General features: G+C 44.5%; 1 protein-coding gene across 1 annotated transcript in view; it reads right to left on the bottom strand.

The window, feature by feature from the left end:
* The window catches only part of RINT1 (RAD50 interactor 1), a 1,254,187-nt gene that overhangs the window by 183,644 nt on the left and 1,050,293 nt on the right, over positions 1 to 20,250 (bottom strand). The window contains exon 11 of the mRNA XM_069629127.1: positions 19,892 to 20,109. Coding sequence (XP_069485228.1) covers positions 19,892 to 20,109 — 218 coding nt within the window. The remainder of the gene's footprint in view (positions 1 to 19,891; positions 20,110 to 20,250) is intronic.

Below are 20,250 nucleotides of genomic sequence, written 5' to 3'. Positions count from 1 at the left end.
ACCTACTGTGTACACCCACTTACCTACTGTGTACACTGTGTAGGCACAATATCCCTGGGTGTCCCTGGGGGTCTGACCAGGGTCTAGCGAGACAGGTGAGCAGGGTACGATATCCCTGGAATCCAGAGAGTAGCGGAACAAGAACAGTTGTAGATGGAGTGGGTAGAGTGACAGCGAGTGCGAAATAGGAGTAGCTTATGTTCTAGAGGGAGAGGAAGGAAGGATGAGACGTTAACAGAGACTGAGAGGTAGTTGGAGGTACAAATTATAGTAATAACAGGAGTAGGAAAGGAAGTAAGATCAAAGGGTGGAGGTGGAAAGGCGGATGAGACGTTGAAGGGACAGTGACATGGTGGGAGGAGAACAACATAAGAGGCCGGTATAGCCGGTATAGCGAAGGGTCTGCTACGAGAAGGTGTGAAAGGTGTGAGCATGACATGGGGCGAAAGAAGGCACCATTCCCTATTCCCTGAGACTACTAAGTGGGGATAGGAGAGGGAAAGTTAGAAAATCCCTAGGGAGTCACTAAGCTATCGTATTAGGGCTAGCACCACCAGTTTTAGAAGGAAAACAGACAGCTAGGTGTTACCGTTGGTTCGCACCAACATCCCCGATAAGGACACCCGGGCTAGGCATGAGGAAAACCAGGGAAAGGTTAAAGGGAGGGACGGCCCTAGTGCCAAATAAAACCTCAAGCCCTGAGAATCCTAAAACGAATCCCCAAATCTTACACCCAACCAGACTGTAAAATTTAAATAAACACCATTGGACTTGTCATCAGACTCAATGTTATTCTTTGTGGTGGGCCACCCCATCACACATCATACAACTTCAAGGTTTAAATCTAGATTACTGACTCTTTACAGCACACTTAATATAGTAAAAGTGATGCACTCTTTTCAGCTGCATTGTTTTCAAGCTTTTTTACAAACCAACACAAGACATGACTAATACTATTAAAACAAATCCAAAGATACAGTTTTAATAAACTTGTGCTTGATAAAAACGCATACTAAAACGTAATCTTTGCATGCTAAATAAATCTAATGGTGTAAAATGTAGGGTTAAGCCCTGAGGTGTAAGGGCTGAGGAGACGCTGTTTGGCTGTGGCGAGTGACAGTAGTATCAAGCAGAGAAACCAGCAGAGGAGAGAGAGATCCCAGGAGCAGCTAAACAGTGTCCTGAGAGGTGCGTGTGCCTGTGCCTTTTAGACTTTTACCCAGTCATCAGTCACCTGACTGGGTCTCAAGGCATAAAAGGCCGCCTCCCCCGCCCTTGTGGCGTTAAGCCCTGAGGTATAAGGGCTGAGGAGACGCTGTTTGGCTGTGGCGAGTGACAGTAGTATCCAGCAGAGAAACCAGCAGAGGAGAGAGAGATCCCAGGAGAAGCTAAACAGTGTCCTGAGAGGTGCGTGTGCCTGTGTCTTTTAGACTTTTACCCAGTCATCAATCACCTGACTGGGTCTCAAGGCATAAAAGGCCGCCTCCCCCGCCCTTGTGGCGTTAAGCCCTGAGGTATAAGGGCTGAGGAGACGCTGTTTGGCTGTGGCGAGTGACAGTAGTATCCAGCAGAGAAACCAGCAGAGGAGAGAGAGATCCCAGGAGCAGCTAAACAGAGTCCTGAGAGGTGCGTGTGCCTGTGCCTTTTAGACTTTTACCCAGTCATCAGTCACCTGACTGGGTCTCAAGGCATAAAAGGCCGCCTCCCCCGCCCTTGTGGCGTTAAGCCCTGAGGTATAAGGGCTGAGGAGACGCTGTTTGGCTGTGGCGAGTGACAGTAGTATCCAGCAGAGAAACCAGCAGAGGAGAGAGAGATCCCAGGAGCAACTAAACAGTGTCCTGAGAGGTGCGTGTGCCTGTGCCTTTTACCCAGTCATCAGCCACCTGACTGGGTCTCAAGGCATAAAAGGCCGCCTCCCCCGCCCTTGTGGCATTAAGCCCTGAGGTATAAGGGCTGAGGAGACGCTGTTTGGCTGTGTGGCGAGTTAGGCGATGGATCCATCAATTCTGGTTGCCTCAACAACACTAAGGACTCGAGCTCAACTCAAGCGCGTGGCCCCGCTTGAACCTCCAGAGCCCCCGGCGAAAAAATGCCATCAGAAGCAGGTGAGCCAATATTTTTCATGTAACTCGCCCACAGACAATTTTGGTCACGTGAGAGAATCCATTCCCCATTCACATGACAATGACAATGTGTTCATTGGCCCAGCCGAAGTAAAGTCATATTGGAAGTCCCCTGGATCCAACGCCCACTTAAACCCTGACGTTACGTTGGATATCTTGCAGGTTACACATCATACACCCAAATTGGCTCAGAAAAGATCTAAGACTCGCCGTATGTCGAGCCACGAACTACTACCGACGTGTGATTCGCTTGAAAAATGCAACCACGCCTCGGTGGACTTACCGGTGGGATCGGATCCCTCCCTTGTAGGCTGCGATGAGGCGAGCGAGTCCCCCTGGGAGTCGCGGAGTCCAATGGTGGAGCTGATGCGAGGCGCCCCCTGCCTGGATGCGCGCTCGCGGGCGCCGGCGGTTGCTTCCGGCGAGTTCGCCGTGGATGGGGGGCGGTGCGGTTCGGTGGCTCCGGAGGAGGAAGCGGAGGATGTCGGGGGCCGTGACTCCCTAGCGGAGGCTGTGGAATCTGCACAGCAACTTGAGGACCTAGCGGAGGCGAGTCCCGGCAGTCGGGTCGTTGCGGAGCCTGGTAAGTGTTCGAACTGCTTCAATGAAGGCGAAGGACTTTCTGTCGCGGAGGCACATCGTGGTAACGACGTGTTGGTGCTTAATCATGAAGGCATACTGCCCATAAAGTATAACCAACTACAATTGAACACACCAACACTCTCGCTAATACGCCCACCCGCAATCAATCCGACTGATGTTGGATTGACTGATGTTCAAGCTTTGACTGATGACGTCCTATCAGGTGACAAACTATGGATCGGCGAATCGGTGTCTGCCACCTCAGACAGGAGAAACTCGCTGGAGGTGGTATCCACAGTGTTAAAGAACCTGATATTAATGAACAAATCGTACTCAAATAAACATTCTGTCACATCCACTCCTAAGTTTGTTGCAATGTCAGAGACTCCCCAGGAAAGGAGTCGTCCGAACATCACGACTTTAAATAGTCGTAGTTGGGAGTATGACAAGCGTATGAATCACAAAGTCCTTGACCCTGTAACCCCAGATGAGTCAGTCTCGCCTATGCAAAATATAATGGCAGACTCACAAAAACGACTCCCGATGCATGGTGGATTAAATCCTAATCCCAGACATAATTGCCAGCAACAAATCACAAACGAGTCAAATAATGAAGGTTCGGTGAATGATTCGACCACAAAAGACTCATTTATTGAACGCCCGTTTCCGAAAATTAGACGGGAAAGGAATCGCCATGGACACGTAAAACGTAACATACAAGGAAAAGGCAGGGAGAATCAGCCAGCCCCATGCGTGTATGTACCAGCAAATGAGCTTTTAATTGCCCTAACTTCGGCAATGGCGATTTCCTTAACACCCTTTACAAAGTTATATGAATCACTAAATGAAAATATAAAAGATATTTCGACCCTAACAGCCATGCTGAACTCAAAAGTGATGCACTTGGAGTCATTACAGTCTGCCCAAAAATCTAAATACGAGGAACAAAATCACACCATATTAGTGGGACTAAAGTCCTTAAATGAAGTCAAACTAAATGACAAAATCGATAAAAAACTCTTTGCAGAAGTTGCAAGGGAAGCCTTGTCTCTCTTTCGAAAACCGGAAAGTGAACAAACCTGGGAAGTGCAAATTCCGGGAAGTGATATAACACAATCAACAAAGTCTAAGGAAGGCTCCCGTGAAAAGGATAAATTCAATTGTGACAAGTTATCCAAAAAGCCGACTTCTAAAAGACAAGACTCCGAAAGCCAAGCAGAAGGATCTGGAGAAAAAGAGAAAACAGCCTTGCCCCCTTCGTGTGATGTAGGTTGTTTCCTAGTGGAACCGTTGGCTGGGCCCCTAGCCAACTGCATTACATCGACAAGAGATAAGCCGGATGATGCTAATATCCTGGATATGTCCTTTAACACTGCTTTTCTACAATCTAAAAATATTACGAATCCAGCGTTACTGGACGCCCAACAAGCTTCCAGTTCCATGCAGCCCGCGTCTGAGGTGTCACAAGCCAGTGACCCATGTATTCAACCTCCGTCCGTTGTGATGCCGGGCGTGCTCTTTCCAATTTTTGGGAGTCAGGATGCAGAAACGTACTTGAAATCCTATGTGACCGCAAAAAAACCACAAGCTTGTTTGGAGAAAAAATAGAAGAATTTGCCGGCACGGAAAAAAGGGCAACAAAAGGGTGCTCGCAAATTCCTACGTAACCTAAACATGTTCCAACTGGTGGATAAGGCTATTACCTCAAGCTTGAAATTAGCCGATACGATTAATGAGAAGGTACCCGTACGCTCAATCGAAACGGTAAAGGAACCTGGTACTATTGAAAGCTTATCATGCCAAGAGGTCCACTCAATTCAGATTGAGATATTGGATCTTTCCACATATGAGGAGACTGATCCAACAAGTGACTCCGGTCCAAGTGAGCCGCCCGGCATTGAAGTTCCACAGAAAGGAAGTATCACTGGTTTAACGATTGCTCCAAAATGTGACGTTCCTCATCGACAGAATGATATTCAAATACCGCACAAAAGTTGCGCTGTCCCTGGGAGCAATAACCCGCTGTCGTGTCCATTTGACCTCTCCAAACTGAGGCGATGCGAGATTATTCCTAACATAACTGGAGACGGGGTAAGGGACAGTGTACCCAGGAGTCCGGTCTTTAAAACACTTCAAGAGAGACGGGAAGGTCAGCGTATGAATAAACCGCAGAATACGTTCGTGCCCAGCAAAATCACCCGCATTGGCACGAATGGAGCCAACCAAATGGAAAGAAGCGGTGTCTCCCTTCCTACTTTCGCCACTGAATTCCGATGTCCTCAACTGGAAATGTCCTTCGATCACCTTCCATTGCCAAAAAAAAGCGATTCTATGGCTGAACAAAGGCAAGAACAAATGGGTGAGAAAGAATCATCGATTCTTGTCAAACTAACGTTGGAAAGTCTATCTAGACGAGATAACTTAATTTTGAATAGATCTAACGTATTAAAATTATTACATCATATTCCCCGTCTTCGGTCGCTCGATTCAAAGGACATACAAACGGTAGAATTTCCAGATGAGATCCGTACAGACCTAGTGATCCTTCATTTAAATTCCCACATAATAGCGAATGAAATTTTGGAGGCTGAAGAAGACCTGCTATCGATGGGTTTTGATTCATATAAAGTGGAGGACGTCGAAAGCAGTGCAAATGAACAGAGACTGAAAGGCCCCCGAGATGCACGGGCCCCTCAGACAGATACACAACGGCCCAGTCCAATAGTACGAAATGCAAAGGTATCTAATTACTCTCAACGGCTGCCGCAGAAGCAAAACGAAAAACTGCAGCCGCAGAGGCAAAATGAAGAACTCCGAAATGTTTGTCACAAGGAAGTCATAAACCTGAACGACGAGCTCCTCGAGGAGGGTGAGCCAAAGAGAATGACCCCGATGGAGAAAATCAAAATAACAATAGCAAACAGAACTCCAGTACCTGGGGTAATGGCCCTGAATACAAATAACCAGGTAGAAAATGAGGCCCCGCAGGAATGGGCTTGGTTAGCTTCAGCCCTGCATATTAAAAAGAACAGCTAACGTTCGATCCTGAATCAGGCTCAAGAATGTTCGTTTGCATCTTGGAACACTCGCGGCTTTTTTCATCTGTTTAACACCCCATGGTCTGACGACCTACAGGTGATATGCCTGCAAGAAACTTGGTTGCGCGAATCTCCATTGTTACCTGATTTTGAAGTTGCACTGAATCCAGCCTCGAAGGGTGAAAAAGGACGCCCGGTAGCAGGGTTATTAACCCTGATCAAACGATCATCCGGTTACCGCCTAATTAAATCAACAAATCACACGCCCTACATCCAAGTATGCGAGTTAAAGAATCCACTGACAAACCTTCGTCAGATGACACATTAAATATAATTAATATTTATTGGAATCATCAAGTGGCAGGGACTCATTCTTTTATCGATCAAGTTTCCGTAATAATCGACAACTTGCGGGAATCTTCAAGTGGTTCAGGCACTATGCTCTGCGGTGACTTAAACATTGACTTTTTTACACCGCAGAGCGAAGCTAAAAGACGCCTCGCACAATCTTGGTTGGAAGAACTGAATATAAGAGGGTTGGAGATGTTAAACGGACACATACAGGGAGATACGCCACCTAAAGCCACGTGGCAAAATGGAGCTCAACGTTCAATCATCGATTACATTTTTGTCTCTGATAAACTTCAGGATTGAATAAAATCTTTGAATGTCTGTAAAATGATGAACAGCGACCATGACATGTTGGTAACAAAATTCGACGACAAACTTGCAACACAAAGACAAAAATGGGGATTTAACACTTTAGTCGAACCGAACAGACTACGCTTAAGACTAGAAGAACAGGATGTCGCCAAGATTTATACTCAGTTTAAATCGCACCCAACAGACATCGAATACGCTCCGATTTTGATGCAAATCCAATCTAAGATCAATGGAATGAAAAACCGCAGTTTCCAAAGAAATCACTCCTTTGATTTAGCAGTGTTACTACGAAAGAGATCAATGCGAGCAGAAATCAGGAAGAACAATAAAGGTCCAGCAGAAGAAAAATCGCTAAAAAACAAGGCAACTAGACAGCGCTACAAAAACTGGATTAAATCCCACCGAGCCATTCTATATCAAAATGACGCTGAGGCAATGTTACGTACGTTATTATCCAAGAACAGCGGGGATTTCTGGCGAGTAATAAACGAATTGGAAGCACCACAGAAGGCGTTAGTTACATGTCAAGTAACGGAAGAAGACTGGATCAAGCATTTTACCACGTTATATGATAAACCTCGCACTCCAGAAAGGCTATCACTATCCACACTATTAAAGTGGAACCTGACTTTTTCAAAAGCTGAAATCCGGGAAGTCATAATGAACGCAAAAAACTCAAGAGCACCGGGACCAGATGGGCTGACGAATCTTATGATTAAACAGTTTCCTGACCAATGGACGGATTTGTGCTCCGACTTGTTTATACGAATAAATCTAGAGAAACGAGTGCCGACTTCCTGGAAAACTAGTATCATAGTACCAATATTCAAGAAGGGGAACAGAGCGCTACCAAACAACTATCGCCCTGTGGCACTGCTCGATGTGTTAGGTAAAATATATGCATCGTTATTGCAAAAGAAATTGGTTAAATGGGCTCAATCGGCGCAAAAAGTCGATGAAAGACAAGCGGGGTTTGTGAAACAAGTAGGGTGCTCATTGAATTTGCTGATCTTGAATCTGCTAAAGATGGAAGCTCTGAGGACAAACACTAGAGTCTACGTGGCCTTTGTTGATTTATCGATGGCGTTCGATATGATTGATCGCAATGTGCTGTGGCAGAAATTGGAAACCTGGGAGTGTCCAGAAGATCTTCTCGCAGCTATCAAAGAACTTCATACTGACACTTCGATCGTCATTCGCCTTGATCAAAAAGGTGCTTTATCGCCCAACATCAACACCTATAAAGGAGTCAAACAAGGTTGCCCATTAGCAGCAGCAATCTCTAGCTTATTTATTTTTGATATAGGTGAGGCAATCCAATCTGTTAGAGCTTTTTCACCTAAACTTAACTCATCTCCAGTAAGCTGGTTATTGTATGCCAATGACCTTGTTCTTCTGGATCGTACACCGATCGGGCTTCAACGTAAATTGGACGTGGTCCAACAATACGTAGACAAGAACCGTTTAAAAATCAACCCGTCAAAAACAGAAATTCTGGTGTTTGAAAATCTACGATCTAGTCGGAATCAAAAGAGACTAAAATATCGGTGGAATTTAAATCAGGTCAAGCTAGAGTCATCGACCTCCGTAAAATATCTGGGAATGATCCTTAACTCTAGCATTTGTGATGACCCGTGGGTAATTGACTCCAAGAGGAAATGCGGGCAGCTGGCATGTCAAGCACTAGTAATCCACAAAAAATATGGCCGCCTTTCCATACGTCCAGTGAGGAATTTTTACGAACAAAAAGTGGTCCCCATCTTGTCTTACGGTGCAGAAAATGCTTTTGGCTGCCCTCCATCTCATTGGGCCTCTTTAGAACATATGTTTTGGTCAAAAGCACTGAGTCTGCCAATAGGCATTTCTACATCGTGTATAAGATACGAACTTGCTCTCGTGTCACTACACGCACGGATCTGTTGGAACCAACTGGGGTTGTTACGAAAATCTAAACCCGAAGTTGGAATTCCCCAATTCAAGATCTTCCATAATGCAAGCGATGGTGTTACCGACATATGGTCGCAATGGACAAAACGAGGTGAAGACTTGTCTGGGTTTAACATCAATGCACAATCTCTCTGCGTCAACCCAGCTGGTGCCAAAGTAAAGATCTGGCGCGCAGATTGGATAACAACAAGTAACGAGCGCCTTTCCGCAAGTGCGATGAAAGATGCGCCGGCTGAAGCCAGAAGTTATAATTCTTTGCTTCCCTACATAAGTCTATTCCCAAATCCAAATGCACGAAGACTTTACATGCTATTTAGGCTGAACGCCTTCTTAACGAAGGATCGAATCAAACTGAAAGCAGGAGAAACTGACTTAAATGTAATCTGTCGTTTCTGTGGTAAAGATATGGAATCCCTGAAACACCTCGTCTTATTCTGTTCGGCTCTAAAAAACGAAAGATCTATTCATCTGGGAGAATGGGCTTCAAATCACCAAGCATTGAGTGCCGAAGATTGGTGGCAGAAAATGTGGAACGGAAAGGACTGGAAATTAATTATGCCCCTGACCTCATTTTTGACAGTAATCGAAGACTTGCTAAAGAAATTTATGCCAAAAATGTAAATGAATTTGTGTGATTTTTAGATTTGTGATTAGTAAGAAAACACGATTTGTCATTTAAGCCAGAGAAAAAGACAGAGAAATGGATGAAGGCTACAGGGGCATTTTTAAGTAAAACCATGATAATTGTAAAAGTATGAATGCGGAATCGTTGTGAAAACATTTTAAAGGTTTGATTTTCAAACCAATAAAATTAAAATAAAAAAATAAAAAAATAAAAAAAATGTAGGGTTGCAGCAAAGAATCTTAAAACCTTAAAACAAAGACACATCAAATGGCTAGAAAGGCACAAACAGCTTTTATGGCAACATTATTTGGAAAAGATGGTATGAGCCATCTCTATTAATCAAAGTCAAGGTTTTTTAAATGTTATTAACAACAACCATGACTGGGAGGTTTCGAGGCAATTAAACTCTATAGAGGAGGTTAGCTTGTTAACCTATTTTCAGGAAATCTATGCCCCCCACAGTGCAATTATGCCCAGCCCCTGACTGTGGTAACTTTGATGGTAGTGAACTTTCTTTTGACATCGACTATTAGTAATAATAAGCAAAGGCCGCGCGAGTGGCAGGCCCCGATGGCCTCTCAAACCAAACATTGAAGGGCAACCAAGAACTCTCGGCAGACAATCTATAGACACTCTTCAAGAGTATACTTCAAAGGAAAGACATTTCTGATGTAAAGACATTTCTGATTTCCTGCTTGGTCACGATATTTAAGAATAGCGAAACATTAAATCCAGCAAATTATCGCCCTCTTGGATGTCAGGAGCAAGAATTTCCCTATGCTTATCCTGCAGAAATATATTTCTTGCGCAGATGAGGGCGAGGATTTCAACAAATACCAGACAGGATTTTGTAGAGGCACAGGCACTCACCTAAATGGGTTTTCTTTTCAAATTAAAAAAATGGTTGAAACAAGGACATATGCTGCTTTTATTGATCTCTCTGCATCCTTTGATAGGGTTAACTGGGGTAGACTCTGGAACAAATTAGCAAACTGGGGTCTCCCAAAACCCCTGTTGAGGCTTCTAATCCAACTGCATTTGGATAGTACTATTACGGCTAGACTTGATGAGCTCACTACCATGGCGTCTTGACGTGAACACACTTTCATCTTTAAATATCTCATTTAAACATCTACGAAGATCAAAGCATTTCCACCACGTTTAGGGATGCTGTCTTTGCATTATCTGGCCTACGAGGGTGACTTGGTCATTCGTGACCAAACAGCAATTGGCCTCCAGTTTAGCCTGAACGCAGTGGACACGTATTGTATATGACAGAGAATGATCTAGAAATCAATAGGGACAAATCCCAGGTGATGACATTTTATACGTCAATAAGGAAAGCAACTTTTATATGGAGCTTGGCTGGCAGGAATCTGGAAATAGCAGACCAATTCACTTACGTTGGGTTGTATTGCATGACAAGCCACAATTGGGACTAAATATAAAAGGCTAGAAGCAAAATGTCTTACTTTTATCACTCAATTAAAAAGAATAAACTTGAAATATGGTCATGTGTATGACGTTCATGCATCAATAGTGTCACATTTTTTGTTGGTTAAAAAAAAATCATTGATAAAAACAGGGGGTTGTGGGTAAGGGAATATACAGGGGTGGGAATACTGTAAAATAGGGGAGCGAGGGTTGGGGGGGGACATCCCATCGAAAAAAAACACTGTTGATGAATGAACATAGAACCATGGTCGCTATTGCCTGCTCCCGATCCTTCTATAATACACAAGGCACAACCGTATAATTTATAATATGTAATAATAATATAAATGCAAATTATTATTATTATTATAAATGATAAATTATAAGATTGTGCCTTGTGTATTATACAAATCGGAAAGTATAGTAATCTTGGATGAACAACACTGGGTGAAGCTCGAGGGGTTAATTTGGAAGAAGATTCTTCAATTTCCCAACTGTGACAAGTCCTAGTACTTAGATATGAACTAGGCCTGATCTCACTCTCTGCCCGGATAAAATTGAAGCGTCTGTCAATGTCTAACTTTTTTTTTAGATCCCCCTGGAATTTATCTCTTTAAAGATGTAAATGTTCTTAGGAGTGGACAATCATGTGAAGCATTGACCAATTGGGCAAAAGATTATGAGAAGCTTTTGTCTAACATTAATAAGTGTAAATCAACTCTTTTTACAGATCCCACATTGGTTAAGGCACTGTGAGATGCTGATTGGTGCGCTACCAGATATTCATTAAGCAAATATGTTCCATTTAATAATATTACACTGGTTTAGAAGCTCTATAATATGATTACAGTGTATTTGCAAATGTTTCCCTGTGCAAAGAAAAGGAAACATTTTTAAGACGGTGGTTGAATCTCTTACCAACTCAGGAAGTATCAGGGGCGAGGATGAACATTCCTAGGAATTCCCATATCTGCCATTTCTATCTACGGATTGAAGTTATTGAAACTCTTAAACACCTGTTTGTTGAATGCCTTACGCTAAATGAGAAAAGAATGAAACATTCTGAAAACTATATGTCGGGCTTAAATCTAAAGCTGAACTTCCAGGTTTGTTTTTGGTTACGAATCATGGAGGGTCGTCAGGTATCCGTATTTTCATCAGTTTTAAGATATGTGATTGAAGTATTTTGTTATTGAATGACTTGTTTCATAAGATATCAATTGTAAGGTATGCACAATATTGGACACTATTTGCCCTTGTGTTGTTTTTAATAATGATGTAATTATTGTGAGGCTGTAGGAGTAAGACTTGGACACAAGGGTAGCATGTTGATTGGCAAAGACTTGTATTAACAACAAAAACGGGGGAGGGACAGTTGGAGGAAATTCTAACTAACCTAGCTCTAAGAGGTGTTTATCTGCCTAAAAAAAAAAGCTAATGAAACTGTCTGTGTCAGAATGTCCCAAGTAAAGTTTGCCGTCCTGTGCCTAAATCCTAATATATCCCTCAAGAGCTAAACTCAACATAAGGTGAAAAGGGAAATGTCTCTTGGCTGTCAACCTGCAGCCAAGAGTTGTAGTTCCAAAATAAGAGGTTGTTACAAAAACGTATAGAAATGCAAACAAAAGTGCTGCAAGACTCAAGAAGTTGATTTCCTTCCCAGGAGTATTTCCCAGCTTTATCCAAATTGTCTCTGTTTCTTTAGTTGTCAAGATAAGTCCTTATCTTTAGTTGGCAGACCTGATTCCCAGGCCCTGCAACAGGGAACAATAGCCTAAACACCTTTTCCAAGCCCTCTTGAGGGTCCCAGACCCTTTGTGAGCAGACCCAGCTCCCAGGTACTGCGATGAAGTACAATAGCCTGGTACTCTCTCCCAAGCTGTGCTGAGGGTCCCTGACCCTTTCTGAGCAGACTCGGGTCCCAGGTACTGTGATGAGGAAGAATAAGAGCTGATCTTCCCCTCAATTTCTATGGGTCCCAGGCCCTGTTCTCTGTATCCTCTTGGCCCACTCTCCTGCCAGGTAGGGTACTCAATGTTCTCATTCTCACAGTCTTTCACCCACAGCCTTGGTTTACTCTTCTGCCAAGGTCTCAGAGTGCCACTTGTACACGCAAGCTTCGTATTCCCCTTTATTACTATTCGGGGCACATTTCTCAAGTATGGGCTCCAAACCACCTTCACTTGGTTACTCTCACAGTTATCTTTGTCTGATTTCTCTTCAACCGACAGCCTTGGTTTACTCCCCTTAAAGAAGGGGCTGCTGGGTGAAGGCGTAGTGGTGAGCCCAGAGTCCATGATGGGGTAAAACAGAGTAAAGAGTTGACTGAGAACAGGGCAAGACATTGATGAGGAAAGAGCTAGAGTAGACTGATGGATATAGGATCTAGGATCCACAATCTGAGAGGTAGACACATGGTAGATAGCCCCCCTCTTGACCTTCCAATCCCTCCTGGCCTGCAACTGGGGCTTGGGAGTTACCATTGCATCTGCCTTTCGGGCCCTCATTTCTTTGCCAAACTGCATCAGACTGAAAGGAGAAGAAAACATCTTCAATAGGCATGGCAGCCCTTCTTGCCAGAGAGAGACACTCTCCCAAGAACATGACAAGTTTTCTAAAAGCCTGCAGGAGTGTGGCACCTGCAAAACTGTGGTCATGCCTCTGGCTCCTTGATAAACAGGCTCTGGGAGTGTGAGAGAGTTAAGTGCAGCCCCTGTTTTCCAGCACTGATCTGGGGCAAGGGTGTCCACCTCCCTCACCCCAGGCCAGGGATGGATCCCCATGGAACCAAACTGTTCCCAAACCACAGGCCAGCTAGATAGGGGGCGCTGCACCTGCAAATAAAATCGCAGGAGATGGAATGCACCCCGAGTTCTTACCTTACCCCAATGGGACACATACTCCAAGGCTGATTTTTTAGGAAAGCCAACGGGAACCTGTTTACTTACAAAACATATAAGCTTCATAACTAAACATTCCTAACACTAATCATTCCCCTGGTGTGAGTTATTTCTAAAGGTATCTGCCCAGTCAGCCCATACACCCCTACAAGGGTTGGAGGAAGACCAATAGGGTGAGACTGACTGAACAGACCCCTGACCTACACCTAGCACCACCTACTGTAGAAAGAGACCTGATGATGGCCTCAGTGGATGGTCCCAGACCCTAGGCGGCCGCTGGCAGGTGTGGTGACGTGGAATGACGAGTCTAACCAAGTGAAGGCTATAAACCTTCATTCGTCAAAAATAAATGCAATCCTATCTATCCCTAAAGCTACAGGTGGTTTCCCTGCCTCAACAAAACTAAATCTCAGGCCTTTCAGGAAGTCTGCGATGTCCAAAGCAAAGATACTGTCCTAGTCAAACTCCTACTCTATCCCTGTCACTTAAACACAAATCACTAAGCTAACAGAAGAGTTATTTTACTCTAACCCAGGATAATGACTCCCTTCTGCTGGGTAAAAGTCTCTCACAGTTTGTGTTTCACAAAGTTCCACAAATCTCATTACACTAGGAGAATGGCTCCCTTCTCCTAGTTATAACTAGCTTTTAGCTGGCTCTACTTGACTTGAACACTGTCTTTCAACTTGCTCCACCAGGACGAGGGATATACTCCCCAAGATTCTTAATGGTTTCTTCAGTTACTTCAAATGTTCGACGCTTCATACATTCATTAGATTCTCTTCACTGATTTTGTGTTATTGTAACTTGGCCACTGTCCTTCAACTTGCCCCCACTGGGCCAAGGAAGAGGATCCCCAAATTCTTCTTGACTCTTCAATACCAAAGTCTAATGGAACTGACCAGGGAATTGCCTCACAAATGATCTACTTCTTTCTTGTCTCTTGGTTTCACCTTCTCAAGTTTTCCTGGCACCATCCCGGAGTTACTACCATTCCTGTTACCTTCTTTGGGGGGGGGAACTCTTCACCGATTTCGGCAGGGGCCGCGGGTTCTTTCTTTCTCCCTCTTCTTCGGCCCACTTGACTCCGCAGGCCATTACTGTTGGTGATCTAAGTGCAAACTTTGGACCAAACGGTCCACCTGTTACAGGTCGCACAACCACTGCAGTTCCTCGTATTTCCCATGCAACCACCAACACCGCTCTGCAGTAGGCTAGTGTTGGCTGTCTCAGTGTAGTTCTTGGACTGCACGGTCCACCCACCACAGGTCACGCCACCACCACACTGACTTTCAGCTTCAAGGTTGTCGACTCCCAACCAAGGGACGAGATGCTCTCCTGGCATCCATCAGATTGCTCTTGACACTCTGCACTGCCTCTTTGACACAGCTTTCGAATGCCGTTTCCAACTTGCGGGCTCCTTGGTGGTCTCCTAGCTCACAGACTTATCCTTCCAGATGTTGCTCTCCCTCCGGAAGTTGCTCTCCCTGTCCAACTTTACTGTTTAGCTTAAGTAGCTGGGACTGCCCCAGCGTAACGTCAGTTTGATTGACAACGGCTGGTCGAATACTCTTCATGCTTGACAGTAGTGTTCTTGGATTCTTCTTCACCACAGTAGCTATCATAGTGAGATTGTCTGACACATTACAATAACATATTGTTTCAGACTTTACCATGGATAAGGAAGGGTTGAAGATATTTCTACCCTGTGGTGTAGGGAGATAAAGGGGCCGTGTCCCAGATGTACGTCCTTGCCCCAACGAGTGAAGTCCCTCCCCGTGAGATCCTCCTGCATTTTACCACTCCTAGGGGGACTATCGGTTAGCAGCCTCACCCCCCTAGCCTCATGGAAAGGGGATCCCCTCTGGGGAGAAGTGATGTCATCTGGAGGATCATAACATAGGCCACCATTCCCTTAGTTTTGTCACGCCAGGGTACACACGATCCAGTTTTCCCTTCCTCCCACCTTATATCCCTATATACATGCCCCTATGTATCCCCCTACTCAAATATTAACATGCACTATAGATACGTATAACTATACAACATGCAACCAACTATAGACCTAAATACACACAAACAATAACATATAAAACACATACTATATTACAGAGGGGTGACTGCTGAAGTCGGCAATCTCTCTTAAATACCACTAGTATATGATTCTGTCTCTGTTTGTGGATGGTGGGGAGGGTGTGCCCCTGATTTAAATGATGCTATCCTCCAGTCTGTTTTTCTGGTTGGCCTAGTCCGCTACATGGGGCCACCCAATCTCACTTCGTGCCCTCCTTGCATACAAAACTGCCTTTAGGCAATCCCCTGAGACCGGCTGGGGGCCCGCCACACTCACTGCCGCTCTTATGGCCCTGTTCTTGTCTTCTGGATGGGCACATGCCCTGGGGGACCACCTGCGATCACCGCCACAACCCCTGCCATCTACTTGGGCGGCCTTGTGCCATGGGGGTTCCATGTCATTTCATCACCAGACATTTTCAAAACCTGGCATTTCAACATGGAAATGTTCATCAAATGTTTTTCTTTTCACCTCCGCCACCTATTTTACCTATTCCCTAACCCCACAAACCCTTATCTGCCCTTTCCCAACCCCCCTAAAAATGTTGATGAACATTAGTGGCAGGCTCTGAAAAATCTGGCGATGAAAGGACATCGTACGGCCATGGGGGGCCACCCATGATCACCATAACCCGTGGCCCTTTTTCTTCTTCTGGGCGGCCTCATGTCCTGCAGGCCCACTGTCGACCATCACTGCAGCCTGGCTTTTCAAGGAGTGTCACCGTTCCTATGGGAATGCAACCTTCATCAACTGTTGCACCCGTGGGGTAGTCCAGGAGCTCTCTGCTTCACCAGGGCCACCTGGTACTTCTCTTTACCACTCGATCCACCCGGGCTGTCCGACATGGCGGGCCAGAGCTTTCCTTCACCGCCAACATGTTTCACAAAAATGGGTTTCACAATTTTTCATCCCACATTCATGATTTCTATTCTGAAAAGAATGTTGGAAGATAGTTCATCTATTTTGTTTGCTTATTTGTTGTTTATGTTTATTTTGCAAATGTTTTCATTCTCTATTTCTTAAAAAGGCTCACATGACCCTGAAGAATCTCAAATTTGAGATAAAAAATGTTAAATCCAATTCTGTGAAACACGTGTTTGCCGTAGTCTTGATAACATCAATCAGATTTTACATAATTTGAAGAGTTCTAATTTGAATGTCTAGAACTGCAACTCAGGAATTTAATTTTTCTACCTTGCCAAGGCAAATCCAATGACATGAACAATGTAAAAATATAGGGTAATGTAAAAGATGTGAGTAGAAAAATAAATAGTGCAGTTTATTGACACAGAATTGTGCTCTTTTTTGTTTTGACATGGAACAATATTAAATCATATGGAATGAAATTATATGGACTATTACGTTTTGCACATGCATTTCAAGTTCTTGAAGGAAGATCCCATGAAACAACCTAGATGGGATTGAAACATGCATGTTGGCTGAGTTTCTTTCAAAGGACGTCAAAAATTTAAAATCTATGGTTTTATGAATATGTTTGTCTCTGATTGTGTTAATTTTGTCCTTGCACTGCGTTGTTTAAGCAAAGCACTGCACATCCTCTATTTCTTATCTATCAATTGATGTATTTAAAAAAACAAAAATGACTAAACTTATATTGTGGCAAGACTTTGATATGTTAGTAAATACATATTTTATAATTGAAAGACATGAATTGATTAAAAGCTATATTTTATTTGGTACCTGCACTTACATGGTGAATGTGGTATATAAGCTCTACACAGGTGCAAAAGTATTTTAGAGCCTCCGTAGTAGGAGTTGATTTGAACATATAAATCTGGAAAAACGCACAGTAAAAATGCACTGTTTGCCAAATTCTTAAATTATATTTACAATTTCTTGAGGATCTCGTCCTCTTATATCTGACCACCACCTAGGTACAATGAAAAAATAATGGATCACTCGCTTGGTGGTAAAGGGACTTGGCAACCCCTAATAATTTGGAAAAATAATGTCAATGGTCGATATGGTCCTTTTTCTGATCATGTTGTGGCCCGCTAATGTGTCACTGTGCAACCTAAAACGTACAAGCGCCTAAATATATACACATAAAAAAGGAAATACCACTTACTGTGTGTAAAGACTGGAGGGGGGTAGCTGTACTTCTGTCCTCTATATGATTGGGACAGAAGCACAGAGCACCCCAGCCAAGGTTCTCTATATGGTAGCTTGGACGAGCAACCAAGGGCTTAAGCTCTCAGGCGGTGATGCAGGCTGGTACTTAAGTACAGTGATTCCGCCACGCCCCATAAAGGAATGTTCACACACTATGTTAGGTGATAACAGAGCTTCTTTATATAAAATAAGGTTCAGTAAAATATATACATATAATAACACCCACCTGGGCAACATGTAAAGGAAAAGTCAAGGTGTACTTTATTTTGTCTATTACAGCCCAGTCCAAATAAGTTCAATAATACGCTGCTTTTATTTTTATACGTTCCACCACCCCAAAGTACCTGGGATGTCACAGGAGAACTGGATCCATGATAAATCTGGGACCCCTGGATGATTCCTGAGGCTGGAACACGCTCTTCCTCGTCACAGTACCTTTGGTGCCTTGGGGCGAAGTGGTGGAGTTTCTCGGCTTTACTCAACGGGACCCCTGAAGGATGGACCCCCTTTGCAAGAAGGAGTCGCTGGGATGCCGAGGCCAAGAGAAAAGGAGGAACCAGACATTGTAGGACAGGCAGCACTTTCAATCTTCGCAGTAGTCTCCGTTGGCAGGCTGGCTGTGGATGTCCCACGAAGGTGAAACTTGCTGTGAACTCCAAAAAGGACTGACTGAAGAAGATGAGAACCATGGGGACTTTGGATGTCTTTTGGTGGTGACGGGTGCAGTGGCAGAAGTAGGTGTCAGGTTTCAGGATTTCGCAATGTACTGACTTCTGGTTCTTTGGTGCTGCAGCCGCAGCACAGACGTCTGTATGGCTTCTGTCGATCTGGACTCAACTACTGGCCTGGACTACGGACCCTCACCAAGGCTGGACCCTTGTGACGCCTTCTTCATATTTTGGTGGTGGAAACCCTACCAGTGGACCTTCCTCTGCACACAGCAAACTGGGAGCTTCTTTGACAGGAAAAAGTGGTCAGCTGTTGTGGCAAGGATGTCCCTTGAAAGTTTCTCAAGCGATTTGGAACTTTTGCAGATGCGGTCATAAAGCAGCACTACGCCAGGGTACCCCCCCCTTCTAGGCAGTATACAGAAATCTGGCATCCACCAGTAACAAACACTCCTCCGGACCCTGGGCGACAGAACTGGACATCTTCCGATGAAGATGTCCAAGCACTCCTATTCTGGACTCACAAAGACCCTTTCTCCGGATGGCAGGAACACAGGACTGGCTTCCAGAGTACTTCTGATGAACAGAAGCAGATGCACAATGGTCCCTTGTAGCTCGGGAAGAGGTCTCCTATCCAGGTCCTCTCTTGATAGTGTCCCTGGGTCAGCTCAGCAGTCTTTTGATTCGTCGAAGAAAAGCAGCTAATGACTCCTTCCTACGACTGGACCCAGGATTCAAGCTTCAGGTTTCCATTAAACTTCAGAATGAATTGGTGAGTGAGAGGTCCCTAGTTATACACATTTGTTCCCCCTTCACTCAGGCCGAGCCAGGCTCAGTCAGCCAATCATTCACAAGTGCATCCATGCAGGCAGGCAGCCAATCAGGCTCACAGGCATTCAGGCCATTCACCCAAACCAGACACCCATAACACAGAATATGGATTGGAGTAAGTACCCAGCCTTTCAGCACACTACACTGCATTCACTCCATTTTCAGTCAGGGCTGGCCCAGGCATTGTGTCAAACACACCAAAACCAGACACCCACAAGACAGAATGGGAGTTGACTTTAGACTCCATTCATACAGGTCCTATCCCAAGGGTGTTCCAACAACACAGTCCCTAGGAAGGCTCCAGTCAGTCTGAAAGGGCCCCAGAGCCATGTATGGTCTTTCCACCCAACAGCCAGTCAGGAAGAAAGGGACAGATTCAGGGCTTCCCAGGACTTTGGGAGACAAGGTGTAAAGGCAATAGAAACAAAGAGGCTACAGTGACCATCTTGCCTTTATCCAGGAATCCACTGATTCCTATGGCAGGGCCTGAGTGTCCCAAAAATGGAGGACACTCAGAGCCACTGTCAAGTCAGCATGTAGCTGCCACCAACCCATACCCTGATCTGTGGGCAACACACAGGTGCCCAACGACACACATACAGGGAGTACAATGGCTGTAATCCCACCCATGGGCGTCACAAAGGTATCCCATGGGGGTTGTTCACCAAAAGGATAAATGAAGAGCTGCACTGCCAAAAGTCCAGGCTGGACATCAGTGGCAGATAACATACAGAAAACACACACAGAGAAGTGGTAGGACAAGGACTAGGAGGCATTTCCAACATCACACCGTGCAGTTTGAAACTGAGGTTATGCTTCTTAAGTAACAGTGGGAATATTGCATTCACATGAAGACTATAAAACACATTTTACCTTTCTCGTTTATATGGCTTTGCAGTTTCTTGGACCTCTCGGAATACATGCTCTACCTGACGAGTCAACATATCAAGTTTTAGCCGCTCCAGAAGGTTAATCATGTCATCAAAAACGGAGCTTTCCATGGACGCCAACTGCCCTAGTTGCAGCTTACTCACAGCATTACTGCTGTCCTCACATACTTCCAGCACAGCCTGCTGAAGCTGCAAGAAGAACTGTAAAAGACCAACATTTCAAACATAGTTAAAACTAAAGTATGTCTCAATTTTGAATTCCAGAGAAATGTGTTTTGCATGCTTACATTTCTTTTGCACCTCATGTTACCCTCTTTGTTTATTACATATTACTGTAATTTT

This window comes from Ambystoma mexicanum, chromosome 12 (assembly GCF_040938575.1).
Source record: "Ambystoma mexicanum isolate Mex_15411 chromosome 12, UKY_AmexF1_1, whole genome shotgun sequence".
NCBI classification, from domain to species: Eukaryota; Metazoa; Chordata; class Amphibia; order Caudata; family Ambystomatidae; genus Ambystoma; species Ambystoma mexicanum.
This window is presented reverse-complemented; position numbering and strand designations above follow the sequence as displayed.